The sequence below is a fragment of the Stegostoma tigrinum genome, chromosome 37 (genome assembly GCF_030684315.1).
Source record: "Stegostoma tigrinum isolate sSteTig4 chromosome 37, sSteTig4.hap1, whole genome shotgun sequence".
NCBI classification, from domain to species: Eukaryota; Metazoa; Chordata; class Chondrichthyes; order Orectolobiformes; family Stegostomatidae; genus Stegostoma; species Stegostoma tigrinum.
In genome coordinates, this window is record NC_081390.1 from 23,712,724 (window position 1) to 23,740,137 (window position 27,414).

The window sequence follows — 27,414 nt, forward strand, 5'->3', positions numbered from 1 at the left end:
ATTCCATAAGGTGATTTGTTAGAACTGAGAACGTTTTGAATTGTGATTATAACAGTTCAGGGTGAAAATCCCCAAGTTTGCCATTTTTATATAGGTAACTCCCCAATTCTTTCTTTTGGTTCTGAACTGCGCTTTACTGTGATATTCTGATTGAAACAAACATCAATGCTGCTAATTTTCTGCTTTGGATGGTTACAGTCACTGTGAAGACACTGCCAAAGATTCACCGTGGGAATAGTGTACTTACAGCATGTTTTCCCTCTTGTTTACTATCAGGTACATTTCATAGAACTTTCCCTGTGGAATTGCTCCCTGTGGTACCAATAAGCTGACACCTATTTGGAACAAGAAAGGGAAGACTGGTAAGTGAAGATCAGTTGATGCAGGTTAGAAAACACACTGGTGTGCTCTATAAACGGGCGACACTCTTGTCCTTGGAGCAAGAGCTTGTAGGTCTGATTCCTATTTGAGCACATGACCCAGGCTGACCCATTGATTGCATACGGAGTGAGTGCTTCATTGTCAGAGATGCTGTCTTTCTGATGAGATGTTGAACCGAGACCCTCCCAAGTGGATGCAAAGGTTCCCACAGTGTTGTTTTTAGCCAGTAGCTTTCCTCCAACCAATATAACAAAAGCAGATTTAGGGAGTCATAGAGATGTACAGCATGGAAACAGACCCTTTGGTCCAACTTGTCCATGCAGACCCAGATTAATCTAGTCCCATTTGTCAGCATTTGGTCTCTATCCCTCTAAACCCCTCCTATTTATATACCCATCCAGATACCTTTTCAATGCTGTAACTGTACCAGCCTCCACAACTTCTGGCAGCTCATTCCATACACGCATCATCCTCAGTGTGAAAACGTTGCCCCTTAGGTCTATTTTCAATCTTTCCCCTCTCACTTTAAACCAGTGCCCTGTAGTTTTGGACTCCCCTACCATGGGAAAAGATCTAACTATTCACACCTTGTGATTTTATTAACCTCCATAAGGTCACCCTCAGCGTCCAATGCTACAGGGGAAACCTGGTGGCTTGTCTGATCGCTGTTTATGGGGAGTTTGCTGGGTGCAAAGACGCTATCATGTCTCTACCTCACAGCAGTGCTTGCACTTCAAGAAATACCTCATCGGATGTAAAGCGCTCTGGCCATCACATCCTCTCCATAACTGCAAGATTTGTTCTCACCATTTCAAAACCATGGGACCACATGGTTGAGAGGAAGCCCTTTGGCCCGTTGAGTCTGCACTGACAAAACGATGCCAAATCTCCAACACTTGGCTCATAGCCTTGAATGCAATGACATTTCAAATCCTCATCCAAGAACTGTTTAAAGGTTTCGAGTTTCCTGCCTCAATGACCCTCCCAGGCAGCGCATTCCAGCTGTCCATCACCCTCTGGGTGAAAAAGATTTTCAAGTCCCCTCAAAACCTCCTGCATTTCACCTTAAAATTAAATCCCCTCATTGCTGAATATGGAATAAAAGTGCTTTAAGTTTCCTCGATTCTATCTGCCAGAGTTATGAGCATATAGATGCAGTGCAGGATTCAAGAATTTATACAAATTGAAGTAGACATAAACAGATAAATTAGATATGGTGCAGTCATTTGAATGCAATCATTTGCAATATTAAAGCAATAACTGGGTAGAGTCTTTGGATATCTCGATCATACTCACTGACGGGTTTGCTCAATAATGTCTTTAAGAGCAATTACTGCTAAGCAATCCCAGCAGTTTTCTGCAGAGTTTTCTATTTAAAAAAAGTGCAAATTGCTGAATGTGTTCTTAATCTCTAGTAATCTTGACATTTGGAAGTTGTTAATGCCAAGAGGAATGAAAGCTGGTTGACAGTGGAACTAAAATGGGAGGTTGGGTTCCAGTTAATGCAGTTGGCAGGTGACATTTATCATAAATATAAATTTCATGCCATTGTATCATTGTTGACATTTCCTGCTTTGATTTTTTTTAATATAAAGATGTTAGCACAGGAGCAAGAGATTACATCTCAGTCAGCGTGGAAAACAGGAAATGATAGTGAACTACGAAACAAAAAAAATGTTGCTTTACATGGGAACTCAATCATTGATGCTGGATCAGAGCCAAACTGTTGTCTCTGCTCCTTGTGAAGGGAGTCGGGAGAAGGTACAAAATAACTTCCTGGTAATTGTACCGATGATGGGAGGAGGGGGGGAGTTTGAAATTCACACGGGGAAGTGGAAGGCGATGCAATTACTACAGTCTGAACATTGCATCAAACTGATGTATTTCCTCTGTCTGTGCTCCTCATTGTATCAGCAGCTGCCTGCGACCCAGGGCTACCTAATGACTGAGGTCAGACATTTCTGAAATGAAAAGATCGTGTTACCATCGAACATTGCTCTGCCAGATCTATCAGCGAGCTTGCGGTTAGGTCTGATAGCTCATCTGCCTTTTCTCAGGTACAGACCAGTCGAACACACCTGACCTGCTTCTGTCAGACACAAAGCTACTACGACTGATGAAAATTCCCCAGAACAAGGTGAATCAACACTAACATAGAAGAGCAGGCTGTAGGAAAACCTCTCGCAGCTTTATCCTATGGGAGAAAGGCTTTAGCATGAGAGGGGTCTGACCCAGCTGCATAAAAACTGAAAGAACTGCATATGCTGTAAATCAGGAACCAAAACAGAATTGCTGGAAAAGCTCAGTAGGTCTGGCAGCACCTGTGAAGGAAATAAACGGAGGTGGCATTTTGGGTTTGTTCTGAGGAAGGGTCAACAGATTCGAAACGTTAACTTTTTTTTCCTTTTTTCCAGCGACTTTGTTTCTGATTCAGCTGCAATTGTTGATGTTTTGCAGATGGTAACACTGAGATGGTATTCACTGGTGACCAGTTCTGATCAATCAGTTTAGTTTTACATGAGAAAGGGACAGGAAAGAGTGTACATTTGGATTCTAAAATGTTATGGGCTGAAGAGGAAGTACTGTGCCTCCAGCATCTCTTGGTGGGTACTGTTTAACCACTGTGAAATTGGCAGGCTATAAAGCAGGCCTTGCATTTATATAGCTGTCTTTGTGATTCTAAAGATGTTTGAAGTGCAGTCACTGTGGAGAGGGAATGTGATGCCTAATTTACATGTAGAAAGCTCCTACAAGTGAATGGGAGAACTGCGCAAACCACGTGCTCAGTGATGAGGCATTGAGGGAGAGAGGTGTTCACCAGTTTTCTTCAAATGGTGCCATCAGAACTTTTACACCCAACAGAGAGAGGGAGGTGGCACCTTGGTTTGACACCTCCTTCGGAAATCTGCACCTTCGACACTGCAGCATTCCCCCGGCGCTACACTGGGAGTGTCAGCTTCAGTGATGGGCTCATGTCTCTGGATTAGGATTTGAACTCACCACCTTCTGGCTGAGTGGGAGGAGTGCTACCCAGGGAGTGATGGCAGATGGCTGTAAGTTCAAATCTCCATGCTGACTGTGAATGCCTTTGTGCTGGTCTGTGCAAACTTTAAAGGCTCCGTTGACAGTAAAGCCAGAGTAAAGCAGAGTCAACCAGCATGATCATAGAGTCATACAGGACGGAAACAGAACCTTGGACCAGCCAGTCCATGTCGACCATAATCCCAAACTAAACTAGCCCCACCTGCCTGCTCCTGGCCCGTATACCTCCAAACCTAGCAAGTTTTGAGAAGATTTGTAGCTCAGGTTGAGGTTCTGGATGTGAGTTTGCTCGCTGAGCTGGAAGGTTAGTTTTCAGACGTTTCGTCACCATTCTAGGTAACATCATCAGTGAGCCTCCGACAAAGCGCTGGTGTTATGTCCCGCTTTCTAACCTAACCAGACAAACAGAAAGTGGGACATAACACCAGCGCTTCATCGGAGGCTCACTGATGATGTTACCTAGAATGGTGATGAAACGTCTGAAAACGAACCTTCCAGCTCAGCGAACAAACTCACATCCAGAACCTCCAAACATTTCCTGTTCATGCACTTATCCAAATATCTTTTAAATGTTGTAATTGTGCACACATCCATCACTTCCTCAGGAAGTTTATTCCACACGTGAAGCACCCTATGTGTAAACAATTTACCCCCCATGTCTTTTTTTAAAATCTGTCTCTCCTCTCACCTTAAAAATAAGTCCTGTATTTTTGAAATTCCCCATCCTGGAGAAAGACAACTACCATTAACTCTATCTATACCTCTGATTATTTTGTAAACTTCCACTAGGTCGCCTCTCAATCTCCTATGCTCCAGTAAAACAAGGCCCAACCTATCCAGCCTTTCTATAGAACTCAAACCTTCCATATGCAGCAACATCTTGGTAAATCTCTTCTGAACCCTCTCCAGCTTGATAATATCCTTCTTTGAACTGGATGGCTAGAACTGAACACAATACTCCAGAAGAGGCCTCACTAGTGTCCCTGAATCTTCAACTGATATTCCAGGGCATAAATCACTGACCATTTCAGAGTAATTCACAGGGCTAACAAAGTGTGGAGCTGGATGAACACAGCAGGCCAAGCAGCATCTTAGGAGCAGGAAAGCTAATGTTTTGGGCCTAGACCCTGAAGGGTCAGCCTTCCTGCTCCTATGATGCTGCTTGGCCTGCTGTGTTCATCCAGCTCTACACCTTGTTATCTCGGATTCTCCAGCATCTGCAGTTCCTATTATCTCTAATTCACAGGGCTTCCTGGAAAGGGAACAATCTCCAAACCTGCAACAACAACTTATATTTATAAAGCATCTGAGGGTTGCAGGATCATTTTAGGTGCATAATGGAAGTCACAGAGTGGTAATTGAATTGAAGCAAATTTGATAGTTTCTAAATCAAATTATAAGCAGGAATTTTATGATTAGGAAACTACACAGATTGGGCTAACCATGTCTGGATTTCAATGAAATTGGGCAGGCTGATTTCTGACAAGGTGCAAGGTGCATTGGTAGGTTAATATGCTTTGCTTGATATTCCACTCTGTGATATTTTTCAAGAGTCAGAACATAGAACATAGAAAAGTACAGCACAGTACAGGCCCTTCGGCCCATGATGTTGTGCCGTGGAATATTCCTAATCCAAAAATAAAATAACATAACCTACATTCCCCTCAATTCACTACTGCCCATGTGCATGTCCAGCAGTCGCTTAAATGTCACTAATGACTCCGCTTCCACGACTACCACTGGTAAACTATTCCATGTGCTCACAACTCTCTGGGTGAAGAACCTCCCTCTGACATCTCCTCTATATCTTCCTCCTAACACCTTAAAACTATGACCCCTCGTGGCAGTCAATCCTGCCCTGGGGAAAAGTCTCTGGCTATCGACTCTATCCATGCCTCTCATTGCCTTGTACACCTCGATCAGGTCACCTCTCTTCCTCCTTCTCTCCAGAGAGAAAAGTCCGAGCTCAGTCAACCTCTCCTCGTAAGACAAGCCCTCCAGTCCAGGCAGCATCCTGGTAAACCTCCTTTGCACCCTCTCCAAAGCCTCCAAATCTTTCCTATAATAGGGCGACCAGAACTGGACACAATATTCCAAGTGTGGTCTCACCAGGGTTTTGTAGAGCTGCAGCATAATCTCGCAGCTCTTAAACTCAATCCCCCCGTTAATGAAAGCCAAAACACCATATGCTTTCTTAATAACCTTATCCACCTGGGTGGCAACTTTGAGGGAGCTATGCACTTGAACACCAAGATCCCACTGTTCCTCCACACTGCCGAGAACCCTGCCTTTAATCCTATATTCAGCATTTAAGTTCGACCTTCCAAAATGCATCACTTCGCATTTATCCAGGTTGAGCTCTATCTGCCATTTCTCAGCCCAGCTCTCAGTATCAGTACATTTATTTGAAGTTCAAAAAGAAATTTAATGTCGACACATTAAAAACCATCACCAACATGAAAATGCATCCAAGATAACAAGGTGTGAAGCTGGATGAACACAGCAGGCCAAACTGCATCTTAGGAGCAGGAAAGCTGACATTTCGGGCCTAGACCCTTCTTCAGAAATGGGGGAGGGGAAGGAAGTTCTGAAACTCGCCCTTTCTCCCTATCTATTTTTGAGAACCTACTTCCCCTCCCCCATTTCTGAAGAAGGGTCTAGGCCAGAAATGTCAGCCTTCCTGCTCTTCTGATGCTGCTCGGCCTGCTGTGTTCATCCGACTCTACATCTTGTTATCTCGGATTCTCCAGCATCTGCAGTTCCTACTATCTCTGAAAATGCGTCCATGCAGTCCTCGATTCAGCTCCACAGATATACTTCCAGCCAAAGATTCAGATCACGGCTGATATTTTCCCCATCGGTCCCCAGCCTTGAGGCTTTAAAGTAAGTTTCACCCTGGATGGGGAGCAGGGTGTTGAGCTGTCTAATGTTTGAGGCCTGGTTTGAGTCTGTACCCAACGAACACTAAACCCTGAAACCACTCCTAGATGCTCAAACACAGGGATGCAAAAGCAAATTTGGATTGTTTCTTGGACATATTGGGAGTTGGGATGTCTCTACATTGGGTGAAGACCTCGGTACAAGCAGAAATAATCACAACCACAACAACATGAACACAGCAAATGGGGTATGGGAACACCGGTGCAGCACATTCAGATGCCACGGCCACAAACCTAACTCAAACTTCCTCTCCACTGTCCCTGCTCCGAAACTCAACAGGAACGTTCAGAAATATCAAACAATGCGGGGAAAAAAAAACAATATCCTGGACTGGTTCCCAGGCTGCAATATCCTCTCTAGATGACATTCATAAAGCTTTCAGTCTTGAATCTGATGCCATCTAAGTGCCTCGATCAAAAATGCTGCCAGGAATCCATCAGCAAGTTGCAGGTGAAGTGGGGAACAGCCACATGGACGTGTAGTCATGTACCAAAGAAACAACAGTGACGTGAGAAAAAACACAATTCACTCAGTGAGTGGTTCGGATCTGGAATGCACTGCCTGAAAATGTAGTGGAGGCAGGTTCAGTCGAGGCATTCAAGAGGGGCACTGGATGGCTTTTTAGATAGAAATTGTGTGCAAGGCCATGCAGATAAAGCAAGAACTTGGCACCACGTAACCATGTTTGAGTGAACAGACAGTGCAGGAACAAATGGCCTCGCTTTCCACAGTAACAATTCTGTGATAGGCATCATAGAGAATAGGAGGCCACTTGCTCCACTGAGTCTGTGCTGGCTCTTCAAAAGAACAATTCAGTTAGTCCCACTCCCATTCCTCTCTCCACATATCCATGCAATTCTTTTTCTCTCATCTATTATCCAAGACCCTTTGAAAGCTACTAATTGGCTTGTTTCCACTGCCCTTTCTGGCAGCACATTCCAGATCCTAACCTCTTGTTATTATAAGGAAGTGTTCCCTATCTTAATTTTGGTTTAAATTAAATCTGCAGCCTCTGATTAATGATAATGTTGCTTTGAGCTGTACGGCCCAGTGATCATTCAACAACCCAAATGTTCCTACGCACACCACACACAAGCCGGCTCCTTTAAAGTAACATCTATGTGCAGCTATGCACAATGTTCAAAGAAATGGTGCACTTAATAAATTCACTAATGCCCTTTGCCCTTGTACACTTGTCTTGAAGAGAGTTCACCTTTAAGGGCTTTAAATTTCCATATGTTGGCTCCATATGTTGTGTGTACACAATGCTGCGACCCTGCCTGACAGCTAGTCTGCATTGGGCTTGCAAGTTATTTTTCTGCTTCATAACTTGCTACGTAATTTACTCCATTAAATCATCTCTTATCCTTCTTGGCTCTGGAGAGAACAACCTCAGCTTCTCAAGTTATCTATGCAACAGTCCTTGATCCCTGGAATCATTGTGCACTAAATGCCTTATCTAAAGTGGCTCACATCCTTCTCAAAGCACAGTGCCCAGAATTAGACACTCTCATCTAGCTGGAATGAACCAAAGCTTTGTATCAGCTTAAACAGAATTTCTTGCCTTTCATATTTATTATTCACCCGTGGGATTTGGGCATCGCATTTACTGCCTTTCTCCTGTTGCACTTGAGAAGGTGATGGTGAGCTGCCACAGTCTGTGTGCTGTGGGTAGACCCACTATGGCCTTAGGCACAGAATTCCAAGATTGTGACCCAGTGACACTGACCGAATGGCGATAGATTTCCAAGTCAGGATGGTGAGCTGCTTGGAGGGGAACTTACAGGTGGTGCTGTTCCTATCTATGTTGTCCTTCTAGATGGAAATGGTTGTGAGTTTGGAAGAAGCTATTTATGAATCCTTGGTGAATTTCTGCAGTGCATTGTACACACTGTTGCGACTGAGCTTCGATGGTGGACGTGCTGCCAGTCGTACTCTATGTTGATCATATGTAAGTTTTAATCAATTACTTTGTTAACCTACTCTGCCACTTTCAAAAGTCTGAGAAGAGACATCCCAGAGTTGTTCCGTCCTGTTGATGTTGGACCATTTAAGTTGAGTTTTCTCTCCTTTTTCAAACAACCAAAAAAATTGCCTCTTGAATTTCCATGTTGAATTTTATCTGATAATCTTATGTGCATTTTGTTAGTTTGTCTATATCCTTTTAAAGCCGATTACTGCCTTCTTTCACTGCACTCCGCACTAAACAAGTCTGGTGTCCTCTGCAAATTTCAAAATTTGTCTTCTGTAAGTTTAAGTTATTAACAGTATATAAAAAACAGTGATAATGGGAACTGCAGATGCTGGAGATTCCAAGATAATAAAATGTGAGGCTGGATGAACACAGCAGGCCAAGCAGCATCTCAGGAGCACAAAAGCTGATGTTTCGGGCCTAGACCCTTCATCAGAGAGGTTCTCTGATGAAGGGTCTAGGCCCGAAACGTCAGCTTTTGTGCTCCTGAGATGCTGCTTGGCCTGCTGTGTTCATCCAGCCTCACATTTTATTATCTTATTATTATATAAAAAACAGTGGTGTTTGTACTGAACTCCACGGAATGTGTCTGTACAGATTTTTTAAAAAAATTTTGCTCTATTTGCATGAGAATTGCTCCAAATGGAATTTTATTGGATGAAAAAAGTCACAGTTCATCCAATTCGCTGTCTACTGTGTGTTAGCAGCATGACATGATGGCACTGGGACCCTGGTAGTGCGTCATCAAAATCAATCTGTGTTAAGCAGCCTGTAGTAGACAGACAGGAGATGAGAAAGCCCTGAGAAGTGGAGAAACCTGAGGACAAGTTCCGAGTTTGCTCATGACACAACCACTAACTACAGCTATTGTGTGAACTCCCACTACACCCTCCGGAGCACCCAGAGGAAACCCATGCAGACACGGGAAGAATGTGCAAGCTCCACACAGACAGTCGCCCTGGAATCAAACCCAGGTTCCTGGTACTGTGAGGCTGCAGTGCTAACCACTGAGCCACTCCTCTAGAGTCACTGATCCACAGATCCAAAGTTACCTGCTCCTCACTACACTTTCCACACAACATGTCGCAAATTAATCACAGGTTCTATCGATGGGAAATCTGTGCAAGTTGCATTTTAATCGATCAGTACTGGATGCTTCCACTATCTCCCTGGACAGTATGCTCCACAGTTTTACTGCTTGATTACCCAAATATTGGTTCCGCAGATGAGTTTTGGATTTGTACATCATTATCCATCCCTCGTCTCTCACAACCTTTCAGGTCCACTCTTGACAATGAGGTGCTGCTCACCTTGGCGATATTATTTAGTCCCAACAGAATTCTTAAAACAGCAGCCATGTCACGTCTGAGCCGCTTCTGTGCCAGTGAAAATTATAAAAAGGTAAAAAGCAAAGTCACCATTGCCCTACCAGACCAGGTACTCTCACATTTGGGAGATACCTGACTGGGTGTGGTTTAGCCTGAGGGTCACCATGCCTCAGGTCGGGGATTGGGAGGTTGAGAAGGAGAGTCCTTCAGGGTAACCTCCACAGTGCGGGAATTGAATCCACACTATTAGAATAGATTAGATTCCCTACAGTGTAGAAACAGGCCCTTTGGCCCAACAAGTCCACACTGCCCCTGGAAGCATCCCACCCAGACCCATTCCCCTATAACCCACACACCCTGAACACTACGGGCAATTTAACATGGCCGATCCATCAAGCCTGCACATCTTTGGACTGTGGGAGGAAACCGGAGCACCCGGAGGAAACCCATGCAGACACGGGAAGAATGTGCAAGCTCCATACAGACAGTCGCCCTGGAATCAAACCCAGGTTCCTGGTACTGTGAGGCTGCAGTGCTAACCACTGAACCACTGCTTCACACTGTATTGCAATCCAGCCATCTAGCCAAAAGAAAAACAGAAATCGCTGGTGAATGAGTTCTGAGAAAGGGTCACTAGACCTGAAATGTTAACTCTGCTTCCTCCCCACAGATGCTGAGTTTCTCCAACATTTCTGGTTTCTTTTCAGATTTCTGGCAAGCCTTTGCTTTATTTCAGCTGACCAACCAACTGATCCATCATTGGTTTGCCCAATCACTTTCCATAATGACACCCCTCCCCTTCAAGAACTGGAGCCCTGATTAGAATTGCTCTTCTTTTGTCACTGGTAGATATTCATTCCTGACTCTGTCATGCCCCCTGTTACATTACAGTTGGAATGTGGAGCTCAGACAGAGCAGTGGTACACACATTAAGGTTGCCATTGGTGGCTAAGTTCTCAGTAGTCTATGTCCTAAACTGTACAAGTCTTCCGCTGTAGAATGTGACCTATCCTTGTCTCCCACTCTGGCAATATCTCAACATTAAAGTTCTCTTTTTCAAACCCTTCAGTCACCCAATCCTTTTCATCCCTAATTCTGCCACTTTCTCAGAGCCTTCAGGATTTCTATGGTCTTCTATGGTCTAATCTTTTCGGCATCTCTTGGCTTCTGTAATTCCACTGATGGCAGACCTCGCCCTAAAGCTCTGCAGCTGCTTTCCTCTTGTCCTTAGAGCTATTCCTTAAAGCCTGCCTCAGGGTCTCGACCCGAAACGTCAGCTTTCCTGCTCCTCTGATGCTGCTTGGCCTGCTGCTTTCATCTAACTCTACACCTTGTTATCTCTATTATCATTGATCTAAGGGTTTGGTGAGTCATACTGACAATGGCTTGGCCAAATGAAGTCCTTTACTGTCATTCATTCATGGGATGTGGGCACTACTGCCTGGTCCAGCATTTATTGCCCATCACCTAGTTACACAGAAGGTAAGAAAGAATCAACCACATTGCTGTGGAGTCACATGTAAGCCAGGCCAGGTAAGGATGGCAGATTCACTTCCCTAAAGGACATCACTGAACGAGACTGGGGTTTTTATGATCATTGACAGTAATTACATTGGCCAGCATTTAGGTTTCTTATATAGAAATCACTATGGTGGGATCCAAACTCATGGCTCCAGAATGTTAAAATTGTGATCAGAGATAATGGGAACTGCAGGTGCTGGAGAATCCAAGATAACAAAGTGTGGAGCTGGATGAACGCAGCAGGCCAAGCAGCATCTGCCTGCTGTGTTCATCCAGCTCCACACTTTGTTATCTTGGATGCTCCAGAATGTTAATTTGGTGCTCTGAATTATTAGTTTCTTTAAATTCACTCACAGGATGAGGGTGTCACTAGCTGTTCCGGCTTTTATTGCTGATCCTTAATTGCCCAAGGGGCAGTTAAGGGTCAACCACATTGCTCTGGACTCACATGTAGGTAAGGGCAGTAGTTTCCTTCCTTAAAGGACGTTGGGGAGCCAGATGGGTTTTTCTGACAATAAACAATGGATTGTCCAGAGTCCAGGGACATACCATTGTCTCCCCATTCCAGAAAGTTTCCTTTGGATCTTTCACTGTTTGGAAAGGCTGCATATCAATGACATTTCAGATTTCTGAAGAAGGATCCTGACCCGAAACGTCAGCGTTCCTGCTCCTCTGATGCTGCCTGACCTGCTGTGTTCCTCCAGCTCCACTCTGTGTTGTCTCTGACTCCAGCATCTGCCGTTCTTGCTATCTCCGATATCAATGACATTTGTTGGTTCAGCCCTTACCCACCCTGAATGCGAGACCAAGACACAAACCTGAGTTGGGCACTGTCAGTCGTCCACCCAAACAGCCAAAGGTTCCACTGGCACTGTACCCAGGCTCTCTGGGCATGGTGCCCAAGTGCTGGGAGCTGAGGGCTTTGTTCCTCATGTTCATGGTAACGTTGCTATCACTGCTGTTGCCCCCCGGGTATATGCCCGAGTCCATCTCACCCACCAACATGGACGTAGTCGTCGAGGAGTTGTATACTTTGATTTTCAGGCTGGGCAAGGGGTCCAAGAGTGGGGAGTTTGTCATGGGAATCTTGTCTGCTGTGTCCTGGAGAGTGTACATGGGCCCCCGGTATGAGCCAGCACTGGCTGTCAGGTCCGGCTGTATTGACGAGTTCAACAACTGGGAGTTATCTGGGACAAAGAAGCAGAAATACAACAAGATTAGCTTTGAGTTCACAGCATGGATCAGTCCTGCAGGTCTTATATCAGCCTCTCTGCTCTAAATTAACAACCTCTCCTTTCTCTTTACCTCATTCCCTTGACATATCCACCTATCCCTGACTGCCTCAGGGATTAATCTAACTTCCTCCTCAATTCAATGACATTGTTAGTTATTTGACAATGCTATTTTTGATTGTTGTTATTTTTGACAAAAGAAATCCAGCATTCCATTCTTAACGCGCCTGGTGTGTGTGTGTGTGTGTGTGTGTGTGTGTGTGTGTGTGTGTGTGTGTGTGTGTGTGTGTGTGTCTGTGTGTGTGTGTGTGTGTGTCTGTGTGTGTCTGTGTGTGTGTGTGTGTGTGTCTGTGTGTGTGTGTGTGTCTGTCTGTGTGTGTGTGTGTGTGTGTGTGTGTTGTCCCTAATTCCATGTTGGATTTATCACAATTTGATGGCACTTTATTTTGGATTCTCTCTCCCCAAAGTGAAAAAAATCCATGTTGATTTCAGTACCATGATCCAAATGGTGTAAAGGCACAGATTTTTACAATTTTGGACATGGTCCTGCTTTTTACTTAGGAGCAAGTTTAGGCCATTCAGCCTCTTCAGCCTGTTCTGTCATTCATTGAGACCATGGATGATTGGTGGTCTAACTCCATATGTTCGCTTTTATTTAACTTAGTTTTAATTAATCTGTTCAGAGATGTCATTACATACCTCTGGAGCAGATGGGACTGGAGCCCAGTCCTCATGATCCAGGAGTAGGGACATTAGCACTGTGCCACAATAACACATAGACCTGCCTTTGGTCCATATCTCTTACTGCCTTCCCGGTCTGGAAATTGCACAAAGTTTGTTATTTTCTCGAGAAGACAAAAGATGCTGAAAGTATTGTTGTGATTCTCAGTCTGGCAAGGAAGGTCAGCCCTCACTAACTGGTTTTAGCTCAGTCTCTGTGATTCCTCCCACCTACTGCACTCTTTGCCAGAGATTCTAAATCTTTCTGTGAAAGGCAGCACCTATTGGTCTCAAAAATATCAGAACAGTTACATGGAGGTGAGTAAATGCTTCTTTATGTCTCAAATACTTGTCACCTAACAGCTTTCCCATGTACAGCCAGAGAGACGAAGGTTACAAAACTAGAGGCAGCATCTTGTCCAATGACCTTAAAGCGTGACATCGCCATCTTTCCCATCATCTGGAAAGATTCTACAAATACTCTCTCCTCTCAACCCACTTTCCCTGGTGTGGAGTTTTCACTTTTTGGTTTACATCACCTGCTGCTCCCCTTTTTTTTACTTCACCTGCTGCTCCCCTGGATCTTCCACCTTCATGTTGCAAAGTGAAAGCAAACCTTTTCTGAACCATTGGTTAGGGCTCAGTTGGAGAATGATGTGCAATTCTGCACCAGACATCGGGAAGATTGATTGGGTACAGAGGAGAGCAGTGGAATGCTACAAAGAACTGGGAAGCTTCAATTGTTCAGAGAGGCCAGAGAAACTGACTGTATTCTCCTTAGAGTAGATGACATTTTAAGTAAATAAACCACAGGAGTTCAGAGTCAGGGGTGTTTTAACGGAGCCAATCAAGTGAAATTGTTTCCGCTAGTGGGAAAATTGGTCACCAGAGGACAAAGACTTGAGATTATTGAGAACTGAACTGGGGGGAGATTAAGGTGAAATGTTTTATCATAATAAGTTGTTACATAGAATCCCTACATTGAGGAAACAGGCTCTTTGGCCCAACAAGTCCACACTGACCATCACAGCACCACCACACCCTCCCCGACCCATCCCCCTATAACCCATCTCACCTACAAATCCCTGAATACTATGGGCAATTTGGCCCATCCACCCCAACCTGCACATCTCTGGGAACCGGAGCACCCGGAGGAAACCCACACAGACACGGAGAGAATGTACAAACTCCACACAGACAGTCGCTTGAGGCTGGAATCAAACCCAGGTCCCTGGCGCTGTGAGGCTGCAGTGCTAACCACCGAGCCACTGTACTGCCCAATGTTACAATGTGGGATCCACTGTCTAAAAGAATGATGGAGGTGAAATCGACATGTCAAAAGAGAAGTGGATTTGTGCTTGAAAAGGAAATGTTTGCAGCACTTTGGAGAAAGAGTGGGATAAATTCAATTTGATTTTCAAAGTGCCAGCCCAAGCTTTGATGGTCAGAACAGCTTTCTTCTGTCTTTCCATGATCTTTGTTCAGCTTCCAGCGGAGTATGAAGCAGTAAGGAAAATCGGCCATGAGTGGGGGACAAGGACCTGATAGCAAACTGAGTCCTGAAACCTCCATTGGAAACATGAGCTAGAGGGTAACCGTCTCTGCTTCCTATCTTAAACAGCGTGCGTACCAAGCTCTCATTAAGCTAAGGGGCTATGATGCTCACCACAGCCTGCATGACCAAATAGTTGGCTATCTGACCACTGAACGATGCACCTGCATTAGAAATTCCTAAAAACAGTTCTAAAACAGTAACCCGTGCAAGCTCGCTCTTTACAGCCTCAACGCTAAGCTCTGCCATTCCAATTCAGGCAGTTAGAGAAGAGACAAAGCACAAAATGGAGCAGAGGTGCTGGCCAGGCCAGGCACAGTCTGGTAAACATCTTTGATTATGGATTTTGGAAACTCGCTTTATGGGGTGTTATCACCTCACTGCCCACTGACTAAGGGGATACTGTCATCTTTGAGATATCCTTTTAAGGAGACAGCCTACACTATTCACTGTTTTCCTTAACTGTACTTCACATCTTGCGTCTGGATGATCCCTTGTAGAATTCCAGTGTTCTATCTGTAACAATGACCCTGAGTGTCCAGTTGCCACTTTAACACACCACCCTGTTCCCTGACCAACATCTCTGTCTCAGGCTTGCTGCAGTGTTCCAGCGAAGCTCAGTGCAAACTGGAAGAACAGCACCTCATTTTCTGCTCAGGAACTCCGCACCCTTCTGGACTCAGTATTGAGTTTAACAATTTTAGAGCTTGAGGCACCTTACTCCAACCACCACACACCAGACCTTGTCACCACATGGGCTGCGATCACAAATAACTCAATGTCAGTCAAAATAACCCCCAGTAGCAGCTATTCATTCTCCCAGCTTGACCTTTACCCATTCCCTTGTCTGCCCACTCTTATTCTCTCTTGTTGGGCTCCATCTCCATCCAATGTTTACTCCTCTCCCCTCCCTATCTTCTGCATAAATACTACACTTTTCCTAGCTACCATCAGTTCTGAAGAAAGGCCACAGGACCTGAAATGTTAACTGTTTTCTCCCCACAGATGTTGCCAGGCCTATTGAGTGTCTCCTGCAGTTTCTGTAATAAGCTGTGAGTTGTGTCAGGAAGCAGCATACTCAATGAACACTGGAGTGTTTGGGCTAGTAGCAACATTGTAAGAACCAAGTACACAATGGAGGCAGTCCCTCCTGTTTAAACAATGGGCTTGAAGTATAGTGCCGTCTAATAGAGAGGGTGAATGCTACAGATATTTGAATTTGCTCTTGTACAGTCTGTGGGACCACACTGCTTCAACTCCGGTTATTCAGTACACTTGCTTTTTTAGTGACACCCTCCCTGAAAGGTGGTTCCAGAGTTGGAAGCAGCATAGTCACTGAGACAGCTTTTTCAAAAATACATTAATTCACAAGATAAGGGCCTTGCTAGTCAGGCCAGCATTTATTACCCATCCCTAATTGCCCAGAGGGCACTTAAGAGTCAAACACGTTGCTGTGGGTATGGAGTCACATGTAGGCCAGGTAAGGATAGCAGTTTTCCCTAAAGGAAGGGCATTAGTGAACCAGATGGGTTTTTCCCTCAACAATCTGCAATGGCTTCATGGTCATCATAAGATTCTTAATTCCAGATATTTTGTTGAATTCAAATTCCACCATCTGCTGTGGCAAGATTTGAACCCAGGCTCCATGACTATTGCTTGGATCTCTGGATAAACAGCCCAGCGATAACACCACAAGGCCAATGACTCCCCAGTAATTTATAAAACATCAACTTAGTTTTTTTTTTATGTTGCCATGGCTCAGAGGTCAACACACCTGTCTCTGAATACAAATACATCTCTATTCCTCAAAAAATTAAAATAGATCATCTAGTTATTATTACATTGCTGTTTGTGGGATCCTCCTGTGCCAATTGGCTGCTATATCGCTTGCTTTACAAGTGTGGTTGCACTTAATTGGATGTAAGATGCTTTGGGGTGTGTTGATATGTGAAAGAGGCTATAGAAATGCAAGAACTTTCCTTCTCTCCCTGATTAGGTGATACAGATGGCTCAGTGGTTAGCACTACTCCCTCACAGTGCAAGGATCCCAGGTTCAATTCCACCCCTGGGCAACTGTCTGTGTGGAGTTTGCACATTCTCCCCATGTCTGTGTGGGGTTTCCCCTGGGTACTCCAGTTTCCTCCCACAGTCCAAAGATGTGCAGGTGAGGTGGACTGGCAATTCTAAATTGCTAATAGTGTCCAGAGATGTTTAGGTTATGTGGGTTAGACATGGGAGATAAGGGGTCTGGGTGGGATGCTCTTCAGAGGCAGGCTGTGGGCTTGCTGGGCTGAAAGGACGGCTTCCACACTGTAGGGATTCTATGATTAACCTGCTCTACTATTCTGCAATCTTTCCATGGACTAAAGTCCTCCAAAGCTGGCAGCTAGCTGCATTTACTTTCTCCTCATCACCTCCAAGTTTTTGGAAAGTGCACTGTCATGATCAGAACTTTAGGGGAGGTGATGGCCTAATGACATTATTGATGAACTGTTAATCCAGAGACCTGGGTAATGTTCAGGGGACCCAGGTTCAAATCCTGCTACAGCAGATAGTATAATTTGAATTCAATTCAAAAAATCTGGAAATAAGAGCCTAATGATAACCATAAAACACTTATGGGGGGGGGGAGGTTGGGGAACACCCATCTGCCTCACTAATTCTCTTCAGGAAAGGAAACTGCCATCCTTGTCTGGCCTTCTTGTGACACATAGAGACACACAGCACAGAACAGACACTTTGGTCCAATGTGCTGCTTGAGACCAGTCCTGTAGTTTACCCTTAACTGCCCTCTGGGCAATTAGGGATGGGCAATAAATGCTGGACTGGCCAGTGACTTCCTCAGGCCTTGAATGCATAAAGGAAAGAAACTCCCTTCACCTGAAGTAGTGTTACCTTGACTGTACACTCCTAGGAAAGCCATCATACTGGACAGGTGCTGACTGACTAGCTCAAGATCCAGCCTCGCTAAGGGGGCATTTGCCTGTGCTACCCTTCCCTTGGTGGGGATAAGGTTGGGGAGCAGTTCCACGCAATTCTTATAGACAAAGCACAGGAAGATAAGAGTAGAGTCTCATAAAGATGACCCATGTTTAGGGTCCAAGATTCTTGAACCTTCCTACATCTGCTTGATCACGAGGGCTTGACCAATGGCATCGAAGAGTGTCAACTTTCATCCCATCAGCGGTGGTGTGGTAATGTTGATTCATGCCTGGTCACCACTCCCCCAACGTAGAGCACTTAACAAGAAGGACTGTAGAGTTGGACACTTCGTTCATTTTCCTGTCTTCATATTCTATGTTTTGGTTTATTTATCTGTGCTTTAAGATGGTCCTGGAGAGTGGCATTACTATACAATACTTTTCAGTGTATTTTGTAACAGGATACACGTGACAATCAATAAATCAGCCTATCAATGCATGGGGTGTGTTGAACCAAGGTGTTCTGACCAAACCTTTGAATACAAACAGACCTCAATGTAACAAGAGGTACAATACAGTTCAGTGTAAATTGTACCCAGAGAAAAGAGGATCTGACTGTTGTTTACATATTTATTCTACTATCTTTATGTCCCCTTTATTCATTCATGGGATGAAGGCGCCTCTGGCCAGGCAGCATTCATTGTCCATCCCTAATTGCCCAGACAGCAGCTAAGAGTCAACCATATTGCTGTCGGTCTGGAGTCACATAGAGACCAGACCAGGTAAGGGTGACAGTTTCCTTCCCTAAAGGACATTAGTGAACCAGTTGGGTTTTTCTAAACAATCGACAATGGATTCATGGTTGTCATTAGACTCTTAGCTTGAGATATTTATTGAATTCAAATTCTAGCATCTGCCATGACAGGACTCGAACCCAGGTCCCCAGAACATTTTTCAAAGAAATTGGGTAAATACTTGATGAAGAAATATCTGAATGGCCATGGGACAAGAACAGTGAACTAGTGACCACAGTTTAAACATAAGGCTCTCTCTATTTACAATGGAAGTGAAGAGAATTTTATCTCTCTCTCTCTCTCTGAGGGTCATGAGTCTTTGCAATAAAAACAGCAAGTGCTGGAGAAACCAAAGTTCGGTTCTGAGGAAGAACTGTCATACCAGACTCGAAACATGAACTCGGTTTCTCTCTCCATGGATGCTTCCAGATGGTGTTGAGTTCTCCAAAATTCTCTGATTTTCTTTCAGATCTCCTGCACTTGCAATACCACACCTATATTGTAGCCAGCATTTGGAACTGTGTTCTCCAGGGAATGGTGGAGGCAATTTTATTAACATTTTTTAAGGTGCATGAATAATCAGCTAACAAAGGTGTTGGGGAGAGCTAGGCAGGACAGCGGAGTTGATGCCACAGCCAGATCAGTCATGATCTTAATGAAGAAACACCGCAGGCATGAATAACTGACTCCTGGTTTGGTTTTATGTAACTATTTTATAGCATAGCCACGGGGGCTGAATGGCCTTTCTGGGCTGTATTTGTTGAGGCTGCCATTGTGTGTCAATTACCACAAGCTACCTTTAAATGGGCTATTTGTTGAGAAATCTCACAGATAATCAAATCCTGAAACAATTACTTAAAACTTTATTTCATTTAGCAACCAAAACAAGGCCATTCAAGCAAGCAAGCTAAGCCTGACAACTCAATTTGGTTGTTCCCTGATTAATGGAGGAGTTTAGCTCCTGTTCCAACTACTGGTGTCTGTCAGTGATGTGCTCTCTATCAATCCTGTCCAAATTATTGTAGTAAACCATATCAATACAATGCCAGTCCAACAGCTACGCTGCCAAATATCAAGCATTCCTCTCTTCCTGCTTTTGCTCTGGGTCATTACAAAAATTAATTGGTTTGATAACTGGTAGAGATTTTGGCAACTAAGCGAAAGTGCATTTCTATCAGCATCTCATCCAAAACAGAGCTGCCACGGGGTGAGTTCTGGCTCAGTCAGTAAGCCTCAGGAATGGTTGTCATTCTCTTTAAACTGGTTGAAAGCAATATTCTGCCTTCTACTGTCCAGCCTGGCTCTGACCATTTACTGAGAAATGAATGCAGGGGCGCTTTTGCAGCACAATGGTAAAGTCTCTACCACTGGGCCAAGAGGCCTGAGTGCCATCTGCTCCAGAGGTGTGTAAATATATCATCTGTGAATAGGTTGATTTGAAAGGTAGGTTAATAAAAATATAACAAACACAGGGGTTTGAGTCCATTTCATTTTGAAAGGCTCTCCCTTCTGTTCTGGGCTGTATCAATCCCACTATCATCACTCTCCTCATTCCCCCGTCGCCACTCTCCACCTCCACTCTCCTCAACCACCATGATGAGGAACAGACTGTTTGATTGCTGCCACGTTGTGGTTTATGGGCTCCTGAGTGCCCACAATGGAAATGCTGAAGTTGCCTTGCTTTTCATTGGCCAGGAAGCACGGTGGATGGTGGTGCTAATTTGGTTGAATGGGGCCACACAAATGAAAGTCTGACCCCCTTTTCTTTCCAAATCATTCCACCTTTTAGCCCTGAGTTAGCATGTTGGGGAGTGGCATTGGGAAGATGGGCAGAGTCAGAGTGAGGGGTTGGGGAATGGTGATGGGAAGATGGACAGAGTCAGGGTGAGGGGTTGGGGAGTGGTGATGGGAAGATGGGCAGAGTCAGGGTGAGGGGTAGGGGAGTGGTGATGGGAAGATGGGCAGAGTCAGGGTGAGGGATGGGGGAGTGGTGATGGGAAGATGGGCAGAGTCAGGGTGAGGGGTGGGGGAGTGGTGATGGGGGTGGGAAGACTGGTGACTGGACATGGAGAGAGTTGAGATGGAGGGGTGGGGAGAGTGGCAATGGGGTGGATAGGGAGAGTGGTGGGAGAGAGGTGTAGAGAGCAGTGATTGGGGATGGGGAGAGTGGCAATGTGGGAGTAGAGAGGGTGTGATGGGGGAAGGGGAGAACGATGATGGAGAAATAGGGTGAGTGGTAATGGGAGGAGAGAGTGACGATGGGATTTGAGGAGAGTTGGGGTGGGGAGAGTGATGATGGGAGATGGGGAGTTTGGCATTGGGGTGGGGGTAGGGAGAGTGGTAATGGAGGGGTGGAGACAGTGGTGATGAGGGGTTGAGGATAGTAGCGGTAGAAGGGTGTAGAGTCTGGTGATCACCGTCGGGAGAGTGGCGATGGGGTGGGGGTATGGTGTGGTGATGGGCGTTGGAGTATGTGGTGGTGGGGAGAGTGGGGAATTTTGTGATGGAGTGGATTTAGGGAAAGTAGCAGTGAAGGGATGGAGAGAGTGGCGATGGGGGGGTAGGGAGAATAGCGATGGAGTGGGTGTTGGGAGTGGCAATGAGGGGGTGGGGAGATGGCAGTGGGGATAGGGAGAGTGGTAATTGGGGTTGAGGAGAGTAGAGATGGGGCTTAGGGAGAGTGGTGATGGCGTGGAGGTTGGGAGTGGTGATGGGGGGTGGAGAACTTCATGATGGGGGTATGTGGACTGTGATGATGGGGGGGTGGGGAGAGTGGTGATGGGGTGGAGGTTAGGAGTGGGGATGGGGGGTAGAGAACTTGATGCTGGGGTATGGGGACTGTGATGATGGTGGGTGGGGAGAGTGGCGATGGGGGAGTGGGGCTAGTGGTGATGGAGGTTGGGGAGAGTTGTGATGGGGTGTAGGGTGAGTGGTGATGGGGTGTGGGGAGAGTGGTGATGGGGTGTGGGGAGAGTGGTGATGGGGTGTAGGGAGAGTGGTGATGGGGGTGAGGGGAGAGTGGTGATGTGGGTGAGGGGAGAGTGGTGATGGGGGTTGGGGAGAGTGGTGATGGGGGTGAGGGGAGAGTGGTGATGGGGGTGAGGGGAGAGTGGTGATGGGGGAGTGGGGAGAGTGGTGATGGGGAGTGGGGAGAGTGGTGATGGGGGAGTGGGGAGAGTGGTGATGGGGGTGAGGGGAGAGTGGTGATGGGGGAGTGGGGAGAGTGGTGATGGGGAGTGGGGAGAGTGGTGATGGGGGTGAGGGGAGAGTGGTGATGGGGGTGAGGGGAGAGTGGTGATGGGGGTTGGGGAGAGTGGTGCTGGGGGTGAGGGGAGAGTGGTGATGGGGGAGTGGGGAGAGTGGTGATGGGGGTGAGGGGAGAGTGGTGATGGGTCAGTACGGAGAGTGGCAGTGAGTGGCAGTGAGAATAAGCTGACGGCTAGTGCGCACTGTATTACTCACCGTGCCGAGCTGTCTTGAAGTTGACAGGCTGGAAACCTCCAGTCAGTGCAGCAGAGGAATCGGTGATGTCGGTGTCAAAATCCCGGCAGCTCCTTCTGTACACGATGATGCCAAGCACCAGCATTATAACCACGAAGATGAACACAGCTACCACCAGGCCAGCATATAAGGCAACGTCTCCTGTACTCCCCATTGCTGTGAAATTCAAGAACAATCAAACAGTGAAGTCTGCATTTTAATTCACAGGAACAGGAGAGGATTATTCATCCTGGTTATGAAGAAGACCAGGACCCCTCAAAATATGTGAAGCAGGTAGCCTGGACGCTCATATTTTCTTATATTAAAGTAAATGTGAAGTGCTGTGTTCCAGATGCAATTCGAATTACTCAATGTTAGGCAAAACACAATTTATTCAAACACTCTTGTTAAAATACAACAAAAGGAAGGAGTATTTAGAATGACTTAATTCTATTGTAAAGCTTAACGAAGTGATAGATACAGTACCTATTACTAATTAACTGTTCCAACATAGGAACATCCCATAAACACTCCCTTGGATAAGGCAAATTCAGAAAACAGACTGTCTCATATGCAATCCTATCAGTGAGAAACAGATAGCTGCAGAAACTCCCCAGAGAAAGAGGGGTCTTTTCCCTCTGCACTTTCAGTTCACAGCCACTGACTAACTAAAGCAAAACCTGCAGATACCTAGGTCTGTGAGTGTCTCCACCCACTCGTGCTTCTCCTGGTCCAACCTTTTAAAACAATCACCCAAGGCTTCACAGGTTGTTTATCTTCTCATAGACTGCTCGTCACATGTCCCCCATCTCTCTCGAAAAGAAACCAGGACAAAACACACCTCTTAAATCCACACTGTGGTCACATCCCCCTTTGAGTTTGTTCCGCAACTCAATGAGATCATAGTTTATCTGTATTTTAATCCCATCTAACTGCTCCATTACCCATCACAGTTATGGCTAGCAAGTATCTATCCATCTCAAGATATAATAGAGCAAACACCTACTGTTATGGGGGAAAATATTCTTTGACCAGCCTTTGTATGAAGTGTTTGCTAACTCCTTTCTTGAATGACCTGGTTTTTGGGTGATGCACTTGACATCTCTAACCCCACCACAACCAATGGAAACAGTTTCAAAATTCTAACTACCTCAATAGCACTGAAAAAAAAGCATACGTTTTCATCCTGCTCTCACCAGGAGATTGTAAGAAGTAACAACGTAGAGGGGAACACTGTGCATTGTGTGAGAAGAAAGTGTTGATTGTTTGGCAAGTGAGCTTTCAACTCATACAGGGCCACAGAGTTGCTCCGTTCAAATTGATATTGTTACAAATTGTCCTGATAAGTGCAAGACAATTTTTTTTTAAATGTCATTTTTCAGCAGTATTCAATTTCTATACGATTGAACAGCCACTTAAAAATCACAACTTTCTATATTTCAGGGAATATGTATCTCATCTATTTGATCCTGCTATTGGAAAGGGTTCAGAACAGATTTACGAGGACATTGCTGGGCTTGGAGGGTTTGAGCTATAGAGAAAGGCTGAATAGGCTGGGGCTATTTTACTGGAGCATCTGAGGCTGAGGGGTGACCTTATAGAAGCTTATAAAATCCTGAGGGGCATGGATAGGGTGAATAATCTTTCCCCCCCCCAGGGTAGGGGAGTCCAAAACTAGAGGGCATAGGTCTAAGGTGACAGGAGAAAGATTTAAAAGAGACTTGAGGCAATGGCCTAGTGGTATTATTGCTGGATTGTTAATCCAGAGACTCAGGTAATGTCCTGTGACCTGGGTTGGAATCCTGCCACACAGGTGGTGGAATTTGAACTCAATAAATAATTAAGAGTCTGATGACGATCACAAATTCATTGCTGATTGTCAGGGGGAAAAAATACCCATCTGGTTCACTATGGCTTTTGGGGAAGGAAGCTGCCATCCTTACCTGGTCTGGCCTACATGTACCTCCAGACCCACAGCAATGTGGTTGACTCATAACTGCCCTCTGGGTAATAAATGCTGGCCTGGCCAGTGATGCTGTCATCCCATGAATGAGTAAAGGAAAAGAAAGGACTCCTTTTTCACACAGAGGGTGGTGCATGTATGGAATGAGCTGCCAGAGGAAGTGGTGGAGGCTGGTACAATTACAACATTTAAAAGGCATCTGGATGGGTGTACGCATAGGACGGACTGAGAAGGATGTGAGCCAAATGCTGGCAAATAGGATGAGATTAATTTAGAGTATCTGGTTGGAATGGATGAGTTGGACCAAAGGGTCTGTTTCTGAGTTGTACAACTTTATGACTCTAATTCCTCCTAGCTCTGGGAGCCCAGTATCAGCCTGGAGAAGCTTGGATTTTCTCAAGTGTGGTGTGCAAAACTGCATATAGATGGGTAAACAAAATCACATCGATTGGAGAGATGAAAGAACTGCAGGCAATATTTCTTTTCAGTCATTGTTTCCACTGGATCTTATTTTAGTGCATAAGCAATAACCATTCTGTGCAGAGGGACACCATGTAATAAAACAAATACAATCGTCATTCTCTATACTGTCACAGTGAGAAATCCAAATTCCTGAACATACACTCAAGCTAGGTCCCACAAGTGATTGCTACTACCTTTTCTGTCATTAAACATTTCAATTTTCTGTATGACTCTGGTGGGAGGAGCGCATCAAGCCCTACTACTCCACAAGGCGTACAAAAAGTATAAATCTCTTGTTTTATCACCAATATGGTCAATCTATCTCTCTTTTGTCCTACTGCCAGAATAATTGCCCATCAGGCTTCTTTAATTAACTCGGAATAACTCATCTATTACGAGCAAGACTTATTCTTTAACTGAGCGGAGAAGAATGGTTTAACAACTAAGCTAACATTCAGAATTAAACTACATTCACAGCTCTGCACAGACACCATGGGTGTGAAAAAAATGTCAAAAATAGAATAACAATTTCCCAAGAGTCAAAGGGTACAAATGCAGAAGATAGAATGGGTTGACATCTCTTGGTTTCTTCGATCCCTGTTGACAAGCTCAAATTGCTGACAAAAGGAAGAAAGACCATCTGGCCAGATCTCACATTCAGATCTGAAACAGGTAGGAATCCTGATATTTGAAGCTGCCCCAGGTTTACAAACTATTTCACTTTGAGCATTTAGCTGGGTTTGCTTTCAGATCGTTCTCTTCCCAACTGAGAGCGAGTGGCTTCCTGCTGCTAGCCCCTTCAATAACTGCTATCCCACGGTCTGCAATAACACACAGCATCTTGAAACCAGAGGGTGCTGCTAGAGGATGAACAGCATAAGGCTTTCCTAAATCTGTGCATCCACAAGTTAAGGTGTGTAAAATCCACTCATCTCACTTCAAAGGTTTTATTAGCGGACACTTCTCCCAAAATGTGTTGCTTTCCCTGAAAACAGCAGACAATCCACAAATCTCTTTAAAGTTTTGACTTTTTGCTTCAGAGCTATCAAATGATAAATTCTCTTCAATTCAGGAATGTCCAAACAGTTCTGTATTCCAGCTTCTCATAGTCCACAAGCATGTGTTTTCCTAACTCTTCTTCATGTACACTTATTCACACGTAAAGTCCAGACATAATATCTACACCACAGAAACAGGTCATTTAGCCCAACTGTCTATACTATCACTTATGATCCACAACAGCCTCCTCTTACTTTACCACCTTATTCTTCTAGTTCTTCCTCCATCATGCATGTACCTGCCCACCTTCCCTTTTATTGCACCAATAAAGAGCTGGTTAGCTCAGTTGGCTGAATAGTTGATTTGTAATGCAGACTGATGGCAACAGCATAGGTTCAATTCCCATATTGGCTGAGGTCACCCTGAAGGACTCTCCTTTTCAATCTCTCCCCTTGCCTGAGGCATGGTGATCCTCAGGTTAAATATACTGTGTTTCTCGAATGAGACAGAGCATGGTCAAGTAAGACGATGGTGGCCCCTTTCTGCGTGATGCTATTCGCCTCAACCACTCCTTATGGTAGTGAGGTCCACATTCCCGAGATGACGATTCTCCCTCTTGAAATTATTGCAGACCATGGTATGCATTGATAGCTTCTGGTTCCCAAGGAATGTGCGTGTAGCCATGGGGTTGACTCTGCTCAGGTGGCTTTACAATGGAGACATCAGACTGAGAGCTGCACCAACAATGGTTCAGTCCAAATCATGTGGAGAACCAATAGGAGGCAGTGCTTTAGCATTGGTTGGAAAGCTTCCCACACAGGACGCTGAAGTCACAGCGATGATCCCAAAGAAACACACACAATACAGCTGCGTCAGCTTCCCTGCGACACAATCTGAGTGATGCTTTCAGAAAATATGCTAATGTTTCCATGAAAACGTTAACGGAAAGAACTTTATTATCCAACTTCATGACTAATGTCCCACCGACAGTGCTACTGTCTTAATGTCTTTCATGACCATTACCATGTGGAAGGACAAGGGCAGCAGATACGTGGGAACATCACCCCCTTCACGTTCCCCTCCAAACCACTCACCATCCTGACTTGGAAATATATCCCTGTTCCTTCACTGTTGCTGGGTCCAAATCCTGGAATTCCATCCCTAATGGCATTGTGGGTATATCTATAGCACATGGACTGCAGCAGCTCAAGAAGGCAGCTCACCACCACCTTCTCAAGGGGCAACGAGGGAACGGGGCAATAAATGGTAGCTGAGCCAGCAACACCCCATTCCACGAGCTAATAAAAAAACTCGCCGATTACTGACAAAGAAGCAAATAAAGGAACTTACTGTCAAGCACGGTAAAATTAATTTGGATACATTGAGCATTTCAGCCAAACATAAAATATATAGAACACCCTAGCAGTGCCGTGAAGAATGGCGTTTAACCTACAGTCATGGTGAAGTGTATCACTGTGACCCCCCCCCCCCACCTGTCAATGGTTGCTGCACATGACAAAAGAGAGATAAAATGAAAATGAAATAATGAAATGGAAACTTACTAGAAGTTTTTTGTTCATTTAATAACTGTTTATCTGTTAAAAGAAAACAAAAATGAAATCAACATGGAAAAAGAATGAAATGACTTTATTAGAATGCACAAATGGAAAATTAGGAAACATAAACAAAATTAATGCATTTGACACAATGCTGATATGTGGGATAGCACCGCCGTACTCACACAGGAGCTTTGGGGGAACCATACTGTGATTCTGTACAGAATAATAAACAGAGGTGGAGGTCAGAAAAATGACGGGTTGTGAAAATGCTCTAAAATTGCCAGGGGGGTGACTGAGGATTCCATTACTGAGATGCACATCCTGAGACATGATTATTAAAATTCATGTTCCCTGCATTAAGAATGTACTGCTTGTAATCACACGTGTGAGGTTGCAGCGTTGTGGAGCAGGATTAAGAATTTTACTTTAAACGCAATAGGGAGTGGGATATCGAGACATTATGTACGAACCAGCCAAGTGATAATCTTGCCTTTACACCAACTGAACATTTTAGAGATGCCCAGAAACCCTGTTGTAGGAATTCATTC

The 27,414-nt window shown here is 44.9% G+C and overlaps 1 protein-coding gene across 3 annotated transcripts in view; it reads right to left on the bottom strand.

Annotated features, from left to right (window-relative positions):
* Window positions 1-27,414, bottom strand: part of unc5b (unc-5 netrin receptor B) — a 261,400-nt gene that overhangs the window by 27,323 nt on the left and 206,663 nt on the right. For 2 of the 3 annotated variants that reach the window (XM_048563553.2, XM_059640249.1), the window contains exons 8-11: window positions 26,870-26,902; window positions 21,866-22,060; window positions 12,003-12,371; window positions 248-335 (exon numbers count right to left, since the gene is read on the bottom strand). In XM_048563553.2, the coding sequence (XP_048419510.1) occupies window positions 248-335; window positions 12,003-12,371; window positions 21,866-22,060; window positions 26,870-26,902 (685 nt within the window). The remainder of the gene's footprint in view (window positions 1-247; window positions 336-12,002; window positions 12,372-21,865; window positions 22,061-26,869; window positions 26,903-27,414) is intronic. The other variant, XM_048563554.2, reaches the window with a different exon arrangement.